Source organism: Montipora capricornis, chromosome 2 (assembly GCF_036669925.1).
Source record: "Montipora capricornis isolate CH-2021 chromosome 2, ASM3666992v2, whole genome shotgun sequence".
Taxonomy (NCBI): Eukaryota; Metazoa; Cnidaria; class Anthozoa; order Scleractinia; family Acroporidae; genus Montipora; species Montipora capricornis.
Genome location: NC_090884.1, coordinates 53,754,926 through 53,772,274, shown reverse-complemented (window position 1 = coordinate 53,772,274; position 17,349 = coordinate 53,754,926). Strand labels below are relative to the sequence as shown.

At 39.5% G+C, this 17,349-nt stretch overlaps 1 protein-coding gene across 1 annotated transcript in view; it reads left to right on the top strand.

Moving 5' to 3' along the window:
• The window catches only part of LOC138037505 (EH domain-binding protein 1-like), a 36,509-nt gene extending 19,605 nt beyond the window's left edge, over positions 1–16,904 (top strand). Inside the window, exons 8-17 of the mRNA XM_068883423.1 lie at positions 4,633–4,730; positions 6,842–6,892; positions 7,606–8,248; positions 8,773–8,816; positions 10,131–10,178; positions 11,228–11,351; positions 13,641–13,737; positions 14,670–14,743; positions 15,024–15,138; positions 15,854–16,904. Of these exons, the coding sequence (XP_068739524.1) occupies positions 4,633–4,730; positions 6,842–6,892; positions 7,606–8,248; positions 8,773–8,816; positions 10,131–10,178; positions 11,228–11,351; positions 13,641–13,737; positions 14,670–14,743; positions 15,024–15,138; positions 15,854–15,938 (1,379 nt within the window). The 3' untranslated portion in view covers positions 15,939–16,904. The remainder of the gene's footprint in view (positions 1–4,632; positions 4,731–6,841; positions 6,893–7,605; positions 8,249–8,772; positions 8,817–10,130; positions 10,179–11,227; positions 11,352–13,640; positions 13,738–14,669; positions 14,744–15,023; positions 15,139–15,853) is intronic.
• Positions 16,905–17,349: the final 445 nt, after the last annotated feature.

The following is a 17,349-nucleotide window of genomic DNA, read 5'->3' as shown; positions in this document are numbered from 1 at the left end:
TGACCAGCCGAGCTGCGGCATTCTGTGTACGTTGGAGTTTCATGATATGTGAATTCGGGAGGCCATATAATAGGCTATTACAATAATCTACTCTACTGGTTATAAAAGCATGAACTAATGATTCGGTAGTTGGACGACTTAAATATTTCCTAATTCTACGTATGTTATAAAGATAATAAAAAGCAGATGAGCAAGTTTTGTTAATATGACTTAGCATACTCATTTTCGAGTCAAACCAGGTTCCTAAGTTTCGAACTTCACATGATGGAGCAATTTGGGAGTCGCCAACCAATAACATACTGATGTTGCTGACTTTCTGAAGTTGTTGTCGCGTTCCAATTAGAAGACATTCTGTCTTATCTGAATTCAGTTTTAACTTATCCTTGTGCATCCACTGACTGATATCAGCAATACATGATTCCATGGCAGTTAAGGCAGCAGTTTCCTCCAAATCATTTCCTGGTCTAAACGCGATATACAGTTGTGTGTCATCTGCATAACAATGGAGATTAGGAAGATGTGACTCGACGATCTTAAAAAGCTTGCTAGCATAGAGAGAAAATAATAATGGCCCGAGACAGCTACCTTGTGGAACTCCAAATTTAAAGTGCTACTGTGACGAAATTTGAATCTTCCCTATCGAAGCCATTTTGGCACATAAACACGTAGTCTGTACGAGAAGAAGAATGCTGTTTACCATTTTCAAATATCTCTTTTTGTTCTGGAGATATTCAAGTTTTTTTAATATGCAAATTAGCCAAGTGATGACGTCATAAACCCTACCAAATTTTGATCAAGTATGATGGAGAAAGATATCTCAGCCAATTTGTATCAGAAATACTTGGTTCTTTGCACTAAGATTCTAGTAAATGTGTTCCACAATATGAGCATACCATTTTTGTTACCATGGCAACATACTGGGTTCCAGACCTCCCTGATATTAAAAGCTTTGCAGACCACCTTTGGCGTTCTGTTTTGATATTTGCAAATGGTGCCTCATCTGCATGATCCTGCCAGCATATAAAGATGTTAGGTCGAGTTTGTGGCCTTGGTTAATGTATTTCTAGCCTGAGATCACCAAAATATTGAAATCAGGTTGGAGGGGACTGGAAAAGAGTGAGTTGCCATGGGAACCAATTTCTTTACAGTCGTAGGTGTGTTGCGTTCAGAACTATCAGCTCACCAAGTTTCAATGGTCTCTGTTGCAAATTGACCGAGATAGCTCTATTTATATTCTTGATGTTCTACTGGGTTGGGTGAATGACGTCATCAGCCTTCTCATTTGCATATTTAACACATTTTTCAAACTTAAATATCTCTGGAACCAATGCAGATATTTCCAAACGGTAAACAGCGTTTTTAATGTTTCATGGTACTCTATGTGATAAACCAAAAAACTCAAGGGATAAAAATTTGATCACAGTAGCACTTTAAGATTAAAAGTATTCGATAGAACACCATCGATAGAGATACGCTGGGTTCTATTAGAGAGGTACGATTCAAACCAATTAAGTGCAGAACCTGAAATTCCAAAATCAAATTGGAGGCGATCTAAGAGAATCCGATGATCCACAGTATCAAAAGCGGCGCTTAAATCGAGAAGCACAAGCAATGTGACATGCTTATCTTCCATGCTCATCAAAATGTCATTCTTGACTTTAAGTAGGGCGGTTTCTGTACTGTGGTGCTGTCGATAGGCAGATTGCAATGTAGGAAAAAGATCATTCTCATTTAAGTAAGACTGGATCTGATCAGCTGCCACTCTTTCAGCCAATTTTGAAACAAAGGAAAGATTGCTGATAGGTCGAAAATTTTTAAAAACAAAGTCAAGGCCTTGTTTCTTTAACAGTGGTGTGACAACCGAATCTTTCCAAATAACAGGGAAAAATCCAGATTCAAGCGACAGGTTTATCATGGTTGTTAATATCGGAAGTAACTCATCAAGGCAATCTTTTATGATGTTCGTAGGAACAGGATCGAGTAAACAGGATTTTGTCGGCGTTCTAAGCACAAGTTTCCTTAAATAGTCCATGTCTACACGGTGAAAAGCAGTAAAGGAAGAAGAACACTGAGAAGAATGGCGGCTGATAGTACCGCATGAGTTCGGAATTGCATCAAGGCTAACGCGAAGATCGGATATTTTCTTGACGAAGAACGAACCCATGTCGTTAGCCAAAGTTAACTTGTCGCCGTGCTGTAAAAAGGGCGATTCTGCTGACTGATTTAACAGTTTCTTTGTAGCAGCAAAAAGCTTACGTTGATTATCAGAGATGTTGCTGATGAAATCTGTATAGAATTCACAACGAGACTTGTTCATAAGAAAGACAGCTTTATTCCGAAGAAGTTTGAAAGATCTCCGGTCAGATTCAGACTTTGTAGACCTCCAGTTGCGCTCAGCTATCCTCCGGAGACGTTTCACAGATCTGATCTCATCGGACAACCATGGGGCTTGAGCTCTTTGAATCATGGTTTTCTTCCGCCAAGGAGCATGTCTGTCAATGATGGATTTTAGAGTAGTGCCAAAACAACCAACGAGATCAGCAAGACGTTTAGGAGTGTTTAGTAACAATTCTGAATTACGAAGATCGTTCTTAAACTTGGGAAGATTAATCGATTTGATTTTCCGAAACCACGTTTCCTTGGCAGAGGATTCTGACTTAAAACCTTTTAAGTTTAATAATACAGTCGCATGGTCGGATAGAAAGGAGCCTAAAATTGGTGTGTCTTGAATGATACTGTCCATTTTCCTGGTTATGACTAAATCCAGTATATGTCCTTCAACATGAGTTGCAAAGTGGACATGTTGAGCTAGTCCAAAAGAATCAAGTAGGTCCACAAATGATTCTGCATCGGGTTTATCCACAGCATCAACATGGATGTTAAAGTCACAACATAACAATATGGGCTCCGTGCATAAAACAAATGATTCAAGGTACTGGGAGAATTCGGAAACAAAGGAAGAGATTGTTACAGGATGCTTTGTAGAGTAAGGAGGTCTATAGACGACAGCAAGCCGTAAGCGAAAAGATCCATCAATTAAAATCCATTCCGAAAGTTCAAAAGAGCACCACGTAGGAGCAACAACCTGCTTGACAATTATATTTGAACGAGTGATCAAAGCTGTACCTCCACCATTACGGCCGGATCTATGTACATCATACAACTTGTAACCATCGGGAATACATTCAGCTTTCACCGCGGCATCTTTATCCGAAAACCACGTCTCACTAATTGCCAAGATGTCCAATTTATTGTCATGTATATAATCGACAAGACTCGCCGTTTTATTCCTTAATGATTGAGCGTTCCATACACAAACTTTAAGGTGACGTGAATCGAGAGAGTTCGGAGGAGAGGTGTTAATTTGAATCAAATTAGTTGGATTAACATGGAGACAAAACTCTACTCCTTTCAATGGTTGATTAGTAAATCGTGAATGAAATTGGTCGACGTAAATGAGATTGTTGACATTAACACCCATCGGACGCGTATAACAATAGTCCAGATGATTGCGTTGACTCTCGTTCACGCATAATGAACCAGTATTCCAGTGAGATTCGTTTACCAAATTATTATATTCGCTTACAAAATAGTCAGTAGAAATATAAATAATAAATCGACGGCGATTTTGAGTTTTCTTATTTTTTCTCAGACGCCCGGCGCGTCTTCCTCTGTATTTTAAAATACCACAGGCTTTAAGCTCTCCATAAACTCTGGTCGATAACAAATATTGTCTTGAGACCCTGATGTTCAAAAGTTGACTCCTCGAGTAATTAATGCAGGAACGAGCTACCTGCGAATGTAATGGCTGTTGTGCAGGCGGCGGAGGCAAATAATAAGTTCGAACTTGTGTTTGAGAAACCGGCCCTGGATTAACGGAAACGTCGACAAAAATGGTGATGTCAATAGGAGGGTCGTGACCCGGAACAGCCAACGATGTTAAACCCCGCTTAGTCATTTTGGTCAACGCTCTACCAGTTCGATGAAAATTCCTTGTTAGTCTTTGCTTCCCAGCACACAAACGAACAGCATGGTCCAAATAAATCTCACCGCATCCGTCCAGAAACCCAGTACTGACTTTCAAAAATCCCATGTCGCATCCATCTACCATCAACAATGTAGGAGGAGTAGTTCTCGATAACGAAAAAGCCAAAAAAAGCAAAAAGCACATAAAATATAACGAAGCTGAAATAAACGTGGCTGCCATAATGGGCGCCTATAGGTGCGGTTACACGGGGCACTTTTACCGTGGTAAATTGCCTTTTTACCACGGGAAACTGTATTTAGTAGTGTGACCGACGCTTCCCGAGGTAAATTTCCCGTGTTAAATATCCATGGATACGTCAAAAAGATCAGTGGAAGCGCCCATGACATTTAACGTGGGAAGTTGGAAGGGTGTTTTGATGCCCGAGGTACAAGGGCCAATCGCTATGCTGATGAGGTTGTGATTAAATTTCCCGCCAATGAATTGCGTGAGATTTCGTTTTACCTCGGTAATCTTCGTAACGTGTGACCCCTAGTTAACACGGTATACTAAAACCCAAGTGTGAGGCACCGTGGGATAATTTACCATGGGAAATGGCATTTACCATGGTGAGTGTAACCGCACCTTATGCTAATAATCAATGTTATGGTCAACTGGTGCGTTGCCTAGGGAACGAGTGGCCGAGATAACCAAGACCAAAGGTCCGACTTCAAACGCTCTTGGTGCGCAGGACAAGGATAATAAGGTAACTGAAGGGTTTATCTCGAATTTTGCTTTTGCAACGTTTATGTGAAGTCTCATAAAGGAGCTTAAGCATAAGCCTTACTTGAGCCACACGGATTGCAACCGGAAGTTGATACTTAGCATTCTGGAGGAAGTGCCTCCTTCATATTAAAGCGAAGGCACGTAATAAGTAAAATATGGAGGCTAAGGTAAATTACACTTAAATGCTACTGACTTCCGGTTGCCGTTGGGGGCTTTAGCGAGGTCAACACCAACGACAATGAGAACAAAACAATAGGTTTCTAAGAGTTCTCTGCGCGGGCTTGTTAAAACCATTTTCACCATTTCTTTCTAACTCGGAATGCCATTTTTCTTGTACAGGCAGTAAGAGCACTATGTTGAGAAGTAACCATCAATAAAGTTAACAGAGATGGAAAATTAAAGGGAAAGTACCATCTAGAAAAAGTTTCTCTAAATTACTAAAACTTTTTTTGAATCCCTGTAAAAATGTGACAAGAGCACTTTGAAGTTGCCTCTTCCGTGACTTGGAGAGCGCCATCTTGGATATGACGTGTTATGACATAGCAATAGTCAACAAACGGGTTCGACCTTACCAAGTTCTTCGTTCCCCGATCACTTCCTCAGTGTTGCGTGACCTTTCTGCTCCAAGAAATTCAAATGTGAGATGAACTACGGTAAACGGTCTTGTGGTTCAATAGCTAGTAGGCCAAGTAGGCCATAAGTGCGACAGAAACTCAAGTAACTTAATACAAACTAGGCCGCAAAAATCAGCCAGAGCAAATGTAAACAAGACAAAAACCTGAAATATTCGACAAGCGTACCTTCTTTTCTTTTTCACTTTCTTTCTTCTGCGACAGCCGTCATTTATGCTTCAGAAAATGTATTTGTTTCGCCGACGAAACTTTCAGATGTTGCTCAATACACATAGCAAGGCTTTTTCACAGCAACAATTACCGCTGTTGGTGTTTTACGCTTTCGAGGGGGATGAAACTAGACACATGTCTATTAAATAAGTTGGCCTGCGAAAATAAAATATGAATGGATTCCTCAAACCTGAAAACTTGACTGCTATATTGTCTGTTCGGGTCTGTCATTTTGCTAAGGAGGACTTCAAGCGGGATCTTCAGGTATATGAATATTGGTCTTGGTAACATTCGCTTCATACTGAAATCTCAGTCAACCAGTCCAAAATATCATTATGTTGGAGCGAGAAAACTGAATCAAGTAATATATTGATGACTTTCACTGTTATACGCTTTTCCAGGCAGTAAAATGAACAACTTGAAATGTAGTTAAATTTTGTTAGCTTTATAGAAACTACTGAAACGATTTACTCTTACCATTCGATGGAAATGTATAAATCTATCGTTTGTTTTGAAGTTGTAACAGGGATCTCGTAAAAAACCACGGTAGACAGATTAAACTTGATTCCCGGCGTTTATTTCACAGCAAAGAGCTCGGGATAGCACTGCAAGCTCTCTTTCGCTTCGTAAAACTCCTGCATATAACTCACAGATAAAACCCTGTTTAACGACCACGAGGTAAATCTGTTCTGATTGTGGAGTCAATATTAATACAATTTACCCTCTGGATTAAGATGCAAGTCTACAAAGTTCGCTCTCCTTGCCTGTGTTTTCCTTGTTTAAATCAAGTACATCTAGTCGTCCGAAGAAATCCTTGACTATTGCTACGTCATAACCTCGTTTGCAAGATGGCGGTTTTCAATTTAAAATAGCCCATTTTTGAAGCGTTATTGTTGGCTCTTTAAACACATTAAACCCAAATGAGTGGTCAAGTATGACAATACAGGTAAAGAACTTTCGATTCAGAGAAACTTCTTCTAGGCCGTACTTTCCTTTTAAGGGGACAATCCTAGTTCATACAAAAATCGAAATAGATGACATTCGGTCAACAAAATAATGGTTTCGGTTTTGGTGTTAAAAAGCTGTTCCCTGGGTAAGCACGAAAACTGATACCTCGCTTCTTCCGATAGCTAAACCACAAGAAAACAATTTCTTTAATTTCTGAAACACTTGTAGTATTAAAAACGAATCACAGCCGTTCTGTACCAGGGCAAATTATCTGAATGTTTTCTTGTTTCGGTTGTTTTAGAGTGATAACCAAGAGGCATTGAAAAAGAAAGAAAGTCTGCGGCTACGAAGGGTAAGTTGGTAAAATAGCGACAAAAAGAAGTGCACTGTGGCTGCTTACCTGTTGAAAGATTTATAATTACTTCCAAAAAGAATGCGGAATTGTGCGGTTTTGGAAACTTAGGTTTTGTACAACTATCACTACTACTTTGTCATTCGAATCAAGGTCAATCACCGAAGAGGCCAAGTATTGACGACGCTTAATTGACAAATGCACTACCTTTGTGTCCTTTTGGTTTTTGGCACGAAATTTGAATACCCGCTAGGAAAGTAACAAACTTTTATGAGAGGAAAATTGGATCGGACTCGTGCCTTCAATATTGGGGAGTTTTCCCAACGAGAACGGAAACTTCTACGAAAACGTCGCTTCAGTATATAATTTTGAGGTATTGCAAGTCTTTCATCTTCGCAGTTCTCTCATCTCGTTCTCGTTATTTTGGTCTCAAAGGTTTGATAAATTCCCCCAGGGTAGTTAAACGAATTCAGAGAAAAGGGAAATCCTCACGTTTTGAGTAGGACAATTGGGAGTTTAAGCGCGGACAACGCCAACGCCGACAAAAAGCGTCAGTTGAGAAAAAGAATTTAGTGCAATGATAAGAATTTCGCCATTAGTCCATCTTGTTCACGTTTTTCAAAAGGGGCTGCTTAACTTGACTCCCTAATGTCATAAACCAAGGAAAGTGATGGTGAGCCTTAACTTTTTGTTATACATGTCCTTGTCTTCAGGAAGAACTTCAAAGAAAGAAGAAGGTCAACGAGAAAGCGCAGAAGTTGGTCCAGAATGCCATTGGGAAAGAAATGGGCCAAAAGTTGGCCGAATCTTCTTCGGAGCAGCTAATAACCGAAACACAAACAAAGGACGTTGACGCGGAAACATCAGATACTAACACCGAGCAAAAAACTGTTAAAAACAAGAATTTGCAGCATCGTCCTTTGAAGCTCAAAGACAAAGAGAATGAGTCGAAGAAACGAAGACCGTCAGTAGAAAAAGATGGGAATACTTCGCCAGATAAACCGGGTTTTCAAGAAAGCGAGGAATTGCAAAGAATTCGACAGATTTTGAACCAAGGCAAAAAGAGTAAAAAGCCAAGTGACTCTGAAAACATTGAGCAACAAAATGGAAAAATTAATCCGCAAAAATCTGACAGTTCGAAAGAAAGAAATATTTTTGATAGTAAATCATCGACTAAAAATGCAACGGTGAATGGATTGTCGAAGAGTACGACACCTTCAGCACCTCTGCGGTCAAATACTCATGCACCCAATGCGGGCCTACATGCGTATATAGAGAGTAGAAAGATATACTTCGAAGTGTTTGAAGTGCCAGCCGATCAGTCCCAAAGTGATGGCCAAGAAGTTGCAGAGAATGGTAAACGTTGTCCAATAAAAGTGCATAATGTATTCATGCTTCTTTGCAAGTGTTAAAGTCCTTGCCCACAAACAAGTTATTTAGTATGGGTTAGGTTAGAGCGACACTATGTGAAGTCTCACACAAAGTAGCACAAATTCTGGAAGGCATCTTCATTATTTCAGCATCAGGCTCTCTTCCTTCATATTGTTTTGTTACTTTAGGATTTTTGTACATAGCATGGATTCATTGCAAGTTACTGAGATTTTTTTACTCGGATGTTTTTGTTTAGTTAGCCATCTTCACCCGCCGCCAATTCCAGGGAGGAAAAGGAATTTTTACCTAAACTGAACGATAAGTCGATGTGTACCTCTGGGTTCCTATCCTTCGGAGTGGTGTTAAGTAAAGGGGCCGGCTGTCTTCCGGATCCCCGGCTAAAATTTAGCTGGTTTGTTGAATTCTCGTTTAGAAGAATTGGCGGTTGCAAATAAGACTGCAAATTATATATTTAATGTTTGGCTCAAAGACGTTCCTTTCACTTACAGATACCAATTCCTGCGTTGAAAACAGAGTTGATGGTACGTCTGAGGTATGAGCAAGTAGTTAGTTACGGCTTGCAAAATCAAATCGTTGTGCAGTAAAGTCAGGGACTTGCTAACCGTTTCCCGACCCTTCCATAACATACGAAAATCAGTTTCCCGACCGGGAAAAATGTCCCTTCAGGAAAAATCAAGGAAGGAGTGAAAGCAAAAAACAAACCAAAAAAAGTACGAGTTGGAGTGAGGAGTGGCAAATGTCGGGGATGTTGAAGTGTTTTTAGCTACACCAAGCTACTCTAAAAAATCCGAGGGTAAATAAAGAAGTATGATGATATGATATGATATATAGTCGGATTTTTTGTCCACTCGTGCGTAAAATACTCGCGAACATCTGAATTTATGTTTAGGAAAGGTGCTAGGCTTCTGTAATAACTGAAATTTGCGGCCATTTCTTCGCAAAGGGATAAATGACACGAACCTTGAATGGGTTCAAGTTTGGATCCATTTTTATCATTGCCATTCGTAACGATGGCCGAGAACGGGAGGCAGCCTCCTACGCTTGTCTTGCGATCCGGAGTTCCCGGGTTCAAGACTCGTTCTGACCACTCGTATTTGTTCCTGGTAGTCCCTGGTTCATCTTTTTCGGCCGCACTTGTAAACAGCCAACTGGTTTGCCTCCGTTCATCTGGCGATTCTTAGAGCGACTTTCATATGACCTTGAAAAATAAACGTAAAAACAGAACGTACACAAAAATGCAAAACATTTAATTGGTTTATCGAACAAAAACAAACGAGCGCGAATTTTCATTGGCTTAGCAAACGCCGATGCAAACGACGTCGTCTCTCCGTGGAACTTTCCGGAAAGTTTCGCTTTGACGTCATTTGAAATGCAGAAATGTGATTGGGCAATCGAGCTGTTTACAACCCATATTAGGAGTTTTCTTGGGGGAAATAAGGAGAAGCTTTGGTTTTTAATCTTGCCAAACATTGGTCCGTGAAAGGAATTTCGAACACTTTTTCAAGGTCATATATTCGGAAGTCGCTCTAACATTTGTTGTTCTGCTTTTTCGTTTCGTTGATTGTATTTCATGGGCCGTGAAAAGCCCCTATGAGGAGTGGTCAATTAAGTATGTATGTATTGTATGGTAGAACAGAAAACATTCTCGCTGCCGTGCGTGAATGAAGCAAAGAAGACTTGACACTTGATTTTGAAGCTTGTTTCATCCCTTTTTGTCTTGGAACTTCAGAACAGCCTGACCAAGCATGTTCAGTGTCGTAACTTCAGGGAAAAGAAGTTTACATTAGTTTAAAAGTTTCGTATGTAACCTAGGTACTCATTTAACATGTTTGAAACTTGTTTTCAGCCGAACTCAGATCAAACATCATCGGATCCTGAAGAAACTCAAACTCGGGTGAGAATTCTTTATCTAATTGGGCGGGGCTTGAATTTTTGATTTTAAGTCATTCGATCATGCAAACCACTTTGGTGATAAGTAATAGTAATAGTAATTGGACTGAGTGGAGTACAATTCAGGGAGTAATCGTGCGAGTGATTTTAAAATTACGAGTACGATTTCTCCCTGAAATGTACGACACGAGGTTCAATTACCAAGTAATCGTAACGAGAAGAAAATTCGAGGATAAAAAGTCTTTGAATACCTTTATGTGTGAAAAAGTTAAAATTATATTCAACATGTTTTGCAAACAGTAGGAAAACAGCAAGAAAGACTCCATCCAAGTGCATGTGATTGACGCGCGAATGGCGTAGGTGTCTAATTTGGAATTATTCAAATTGGACTCCCACGTGTTCACGCACCAATAGGCTAGTTTCGAATTGTGCAGCAGCAAAAGACTTTTTCCTTTGTTTTGTCCAATAAAATGCTAATTACTTCCCTGAACGTCTATTCTGTTCTTTTGATGCTGCACAATAGACCTTATTCACGATGGCCGCCGTGTTGGATTTGCTATTATCATGCAAATTAGCTACACACTTCTGAGGGGGCAAACAACGCAAGTTCGAGAGGTTATAAAGAACATCCTAGCCACACAGATGATTTGTTTCACGTTCATTAAATGTTTATCACCTAAGTAGTAAAATAGAATGATTACACAAGTTACTTCGATGTTTTGTAGTAGAAAGTCAAAATGTCAAAGGCAATCAAAGATATAAAATTATTATAAAAGGTACTTGATTCTACATTCTAAAATGTACTTTTAGCAATGTTATTTCAATATTTCGACGAGCCGCTTTTCCGCAATTTTCTTTTTTTTCCCATTGTTTGCCCCCCAGCATAACGCAGGGCTAATTTGCGTGACAATTTGAGAACTAACATGGCGGCTATCGTGAATAAGGCCTATTCGAAACTAGCATATTAGGCGACAAATATGCGGGCACAGAACCAATCAGATTCGAGAATTTTGAAATAGTTACGAAATAATAATAATAATAATAATATCGTAGGAATTTCAAGATACCTCTGAATACGTCCGCCAAGAACTTAGATCATTAGAAGAACAACAAGAGGCATTGGACAAGGTCGGAGAGAAACTCGAAATGGAGCTGCGACGAGCCATGGAATGCAGAGGTATCACCTCTTTTCCCTTTCTTTACTGTTACAACTACTGTTGGTAGTTAGAAAATATTTTAAGTGCCCCGAAACTTCTTTTTTTTTCTCTGAGATAAATCCCCTACAGCAAATGAATTAAGTTTAATAAACGACCTGAACGGCTTTAGAAACATTTCACAAAAAGCGTGTCCCTCTGGAGTCCGAACAAAGGTTCAAATTGTGAGAAGAGAACATTAGCATTCAAGAAAAACAAGCCAGTCACAATCTTGCACAATCCCATAAACACCTCTATTACCCCCTAAGACTTTTGCATAACCATTGTTTGCAATTTCTCCTGGGACATGAAAATGTCCCAAGAGAAGTCGAAAACAATGCCTATGCAGATTTTTGGGGGGTAAAAGAGTTGTATTATGGGATTTGTGCTAGTAGTAAATGCCTTGTTAGTATGTTTTATATACAGAATTCTAACGATAAGTGTTTTATCAGTTTTAAAAGCTCATGCACGTGACGTTTTATCGGTTTTACTGTTTCAAATCCAGAGTACATTTTTCCCTCGAAAGAAAAAAAAAAGGTGAGAGGCATTGGTCTTCTCCTGAGATGACGACACAATATTCTTTGTAATGCAGAAATGCTTTCAAACTTGGAATGTAGCGCAGTTGTAACGTCATCTCAAGACATCGCTTTCACTTGCTCTGCCGTTGAATTTGAGACTGTCCATTTTGTTAACTTAACGCAACTTGTACGGCCCGTTAGATGAAGGAGTTAATGGAGCACGGAGTTTATTTCAAGTATATGTTTCATGGTGCTGAAATTTGACTTTGCGTGAAATCTAAAATGTTGAGGCAAGGATAGGACGCAGCTCTTTACAGCCTCTAATTTCATTGGATTCCTTTCGGACGCAGCTGTTGCTCTATTGTTTTCAGGGTTAGGGTCCATCGTTGATTGGTTGTTTGTCTTGGTCCAGTTTGTTTTCTGAGCCAATCCCGAGAGCCGTTGTAATAGCTTCGTACTGACCCGACACAATGAGCACTGTAAATAATTTATGTGGTGGTAGCATTTACGGTGTATTGTAGCAGCCAATCACAACTCTTTTCAATTCATCGTCAGGCTGCTGTTGTGTCCACCGTTAAACAGGGAACTTAAAATGCCCCTGTGATCAAAAAAACCGCTTCCTTTTTTCCTTCAGATTTTGAAAGTGTGTTTGCTTAACACCTGACTGGCAAAATTTTGAGCTTTGATTCTTATCCAAAGGCAGTTTACTTTGAGTGTAAGTTTTGGATTTCACGGTCCGCCATTACTCACGTTCAAAACTGACCGATTGGACCTCAGACGGTTGGTTCAAGGAAAAAGTGACGTCAGAGGCTCACTAGCTTAAAATTTCCGCGTATGAACGCAGCTTATTATATATGCAAAGCGTTAGTTTAAAAGTCTGAAAGCCCAAAACCCCCGTGCTGCATATTAATTCTGCGGCGTACACACGTATTGCATTCTTAAACTAGTGAGCCTTTGACGTCATTTTCTCCTCGATCCAGCTCTCTCAAGAACATAATGTTAGTAATGGCGGACCATTAAATAGGAAAATTACAGTTAAAATAAAGAGGTGTCTTTTTGAAATCAAGGCTTAAAACGTGGGTCACTTAGTGTTTTGTTAACATAGTTTTGAAATCCAAAGAAAAATATGAATTGATTTTTTTGGTCACAGGGGCACTTTAAAGGGAACCTCCACTCTTACTACAGAATAACTTTAAACCGAAGGGAATTGTGTTTACAAACAAATTTGTTCGAAATTTGTTTTTAAAACAGTGTTTATATCAAGAAAAGTGAATTTTAAAATCCCTTATTTTCACTTTCAAATTTCGTGGGCGCAGCCATCTTGAATAATTGTCACTTGTTACGGTTGCCCTATTGTTCTGACACAAAGAGCTTTTGTCTAATAACAATAGGGCAACCGTAACACGTCACAGTTATTCAAGATGGCGGCGCCGGTGAAATTTGAAAACAAAAGTAGGCGATTCTAAAACTTATTTATTTCGGATACAAACACTTTCTTTGAAAATACTTTAAACTGACTTGACTGTAACGGTTATTTCCTGTGATATAAAGTTACTTTTTTGTTGAAATGGAGCTTCCTTATAAAGGAGTGCCAGCAGCATTGGTTTCAAAAACTCCTTATTATTGTGAGCCGTTCAGTATTGAGAGTTGCTTAACGATCTAGGAACGGCAGTAAAGTGACGATAACAGCGGCTTTACGGGTGAAGTAACTGGACTTTAATATACTAGTTGATCTCACTCGCATGTTTGACGTAGGTTGCGAGGAAGAGCAAGAGAAACTAATGCAGGACTGGTTCCTACTGGTCAACAAGAAGAACGAGCTGGTCAGGCGACAAGCCGAACTCAATTTACTGTAAGTCGGTGGACAGTGCAATGACTGCAAAAATTCTCGCGCGCTCATTGGCTAATTTTTATTGTCAACAAGAATTTATAATTTATGCGATAATGACGCGATATAGACCCTATGCAAAAATGGCTGGCTTTAAATTATTCTTTAGTTCATATTCAAAATAGCCCAACTAACCTCGTTCGGGATAACAAATTCTCTAGAATTTTTCTCAAAAACGAGGTTAGTTGGGCTATTTTGAATATGAACAAAAGAATAATAAGTTTCTCGCTTTTTGTCCCGCGTTCTTCTCGTGTTTCGACTTAATTTTGATCCCTCTGCCTTTTTGTTATTGTAAAAACAAATTGATGTCAGTTTTTCATGCGTCTGTCCTGCTATTGATCATGCATTTCGTCATAACATTGTCAAATTTGTTAATTTGCATGATGACGCCATTTGACTACAAATACCAGAATTCTTCAGGTTCTATTTGTCTCATGCTAATTAGAGCTATTGTTATTTTTGCCCCACTGGGAATACAAAATTTAAATAAGAAAAGAAAGACAAACTGAATTCTGGTAGTTTGTAGTCAAATTACGCTATCGTGAAAGTTGCCTACTGAATGCTAAATGTCTTACTGAAACCGAACCCGATAATTGTGTTAACATGTACCGTGCAGAGAATTATATCTTACCATCTGATAAAGGGGCGGAACTTGTTCCCTTCTTTGCCTTGGGGAAGTTAAAGTCTTACATCTTTATTCTTTAGAACTTATTTCTGTGGATATAACGTCACTGCTAGACTTCAGTTATTACGTAACCGAAGAGTCAATTAATTAACAGTTTCGTCTCGACGTCTCATCGATCGCGATCCATATGTGTATTGTTTCTAGGTCGTAATTGTCTTCACTCGAGACAGGGTTGTACCAATTTTGTTGTTCTCGTTTATTTGCACCGCAGTAAGAATGAAGAGGACTTGGAAAGAAGCCATGATATGCTACAGGGAGAGTTAAGAGCGCTTCTGGAAATGGAAGGTAAGCTTCAGGCAGAAAGCTTTTGTCATTTTTTTTCTATTTAAGAAGGTCTTTCATTTTATGAGCTCTTTTCTCAGTTACTTGCTTGCGGGCAACGTCGTTAGAAGATGTCCAAACCTTGAACCCAGGCTCTCTCTTTTTCTTTCCTGTTGCTTTCCGCCATCCTGTGACGTCTCGCTCGCTCACGAGGACACGAAAAGTTTCCTGGAACGCCATTCGAATTGTTCTAATACTCTGATCTTGATTACATGTATCTACGAACTTTTGCTTATTTCTTTAGATTCGCAGAAGACAAATGAACAGCGGGAACGCGAAGCAGAATTGATGGAACAGTTGTTGTCGGTTGTGAACAAGAGAGATCAGTTGGTGCAGTTTGAAGACTCGCAACTTCAACAGTAAGTTGACCTCCTGACATTTTAATTCATTTACAAACGTCATCGCATTTCGAGTCGAGTTGCTTTTTTATTGGCTCTCAATAAAAGCGCCTTAAATCTTTTCCAAGCACAAGTGAGTGACCGGAAGAAAACTCAACCATTTCCCAATTGCTTTGGGGGTTTATATATTACATAGGTTTAATAAACTTGATTTAGCATTTGGAGAGCTGATGAGAAAAATCCTTGATACTACACGGATTACTGATAAAAGGGAATCATACCACAAAGAAATTTCCCAACCTCCCCCTCCCTTTTCACGAGTTAAATGGTCCGTCCCTGAGCGCCATCCGTTGTTAGCGTGACAGCAAGACATCAGACATGGTGGCATTATCTAAATTAGGCCGCGTTTGGTGACATGCTACAAAATTCGTGCAAGGCAATGGGCCATTTCCGAGTTGCTGTTTGTCTCGGTTTCGAAGTGAGTCTTGGTGCTCAACTATTGTAAGGGAAATGAGTTTGATTTGCATTAGAAAACGCAACTCATTTCCATTTGAATGGTTGTGCACAGCAACTCGGAAATGGGCTTTTAACAAAGCCATGTACGATAAATTTAGTCGCATCGCGCAAGAGCTGTTTTGTCTATTCGCAGACCTTTAGCGTGACCTGGCGTTATGTGACATTTCACGTGATTGTTCCTGTTAAGTTGTGTTACTTAGCCGATTTTCTTTTTTTGCAGAGCGGAGAAAGATGCCCTTCATGTACAGAAAGTCATTGCCAACGCGAGAATACCAAGGGACAGGAGTGACTGCGTTCTCCAGTAAAATTCATAAGAAAGGCATTGTGACGCCACCTTATTACCATTTCCAGCTGCCGTTCGTTAAAAAGTTTAAAGCGGGTTACGTGGCTAAAATAGAATAAGGACAGTGGCCTGCTGCAAGCAAGCTGGCGCTCACTATTTAAGAATGAAGGGGGTAGTTTCTAAAGAAACTGTGGTGCTGCGTCGGTGGGGAAGTAGTATACAAAAATTTGGTTTTATCAACGGAGTTGATAATGTAAATTGGCCACCGTACAGAGATTTTAAGTTCTAAGATTCCTAAGTGGCCTATTTCACTGCTGCCATGAGCTTTTAGAATCTCTGTACGGTGGCCAATTTACATTATCAACTCCGTTGATAAAACCAAATTTTTGTATACTCACTATTTAAGAGTTGGGATTTACGGAAAATTTGCCCATTTGAATGAACAAGTTGTTTTCGCGCAGAGTAAACGTTTTGAACTCAAATTATGCGAGGGTAAACAAGGGAGGAAGGTGAGGCGGCCAAAAACGGTTGCTTTTCAATGATAGAAACTCACGTTTTTATTTGTCAGGAATTTCACTGCTGCCATGAGCGTCGTTTAAATTTAGACAGAGAATTACTAGTTCATGCTTTCTCCCTCCACGGAACCTTTAGTCATTTCTCGTCGTTGCTAGTGAACGGAATGGAATTGTAAACACGCGTACCGAGCACACGAACCTGTTCTTTATGCCTTGAATTCCCAATCACCACTTATAGATTTTACTGTCTAACGCCCTCGAATCCCCGTCCATCGTAAAGGACAAGTGTAGCAGAGATGACAGATGGTTTAATTTCTAATCTTTCCTCTTCCTTGTAGGAAAAACGTTGTGAGGCTATCCGCTAAATATACTAACGAAAATGTCTTTATTACACATAACATGAGAATTTTATTCCATAAAGCTTATTTGTACAAATCTATACACTTTATTTTCACATGTGAAAAAGGCCTATACAGCCAATCAGAATGGCGTACAGCTATTTCACATGTGGAAGTATAACCAATCAACGATAGCGTAAAGGCGTTTCCATGCCAGTTACTCGTGCAAATCGTACTTGTTTTTGAATTAAATCAAATTTGCATTTGGTTCTATTGTTAGTGAGTTTTTGTTTCTAATTCGCGTTCAGAAAACTATTTTAATGAAAATTCTCATGTTATGTGTAATAAACAGTTCACGACATAGAAAGTGCTTTGTACGGGGTTTTTCACACAAACAACTCGTGCATAAAACCCCGTAGGCCGCACTTTCTATGACGTAAACTATATGAATGTATCGAGATCCAGTAGATTTGTCGATATAAAGTAGTAGTGTGGGTCGTTTGTTTCCAAGTCCTCTCGCCAGTGTAACAATGGTTATTCTTTAAGACTACGTTTACTAGACGGGGTTAAAGTGGACCTT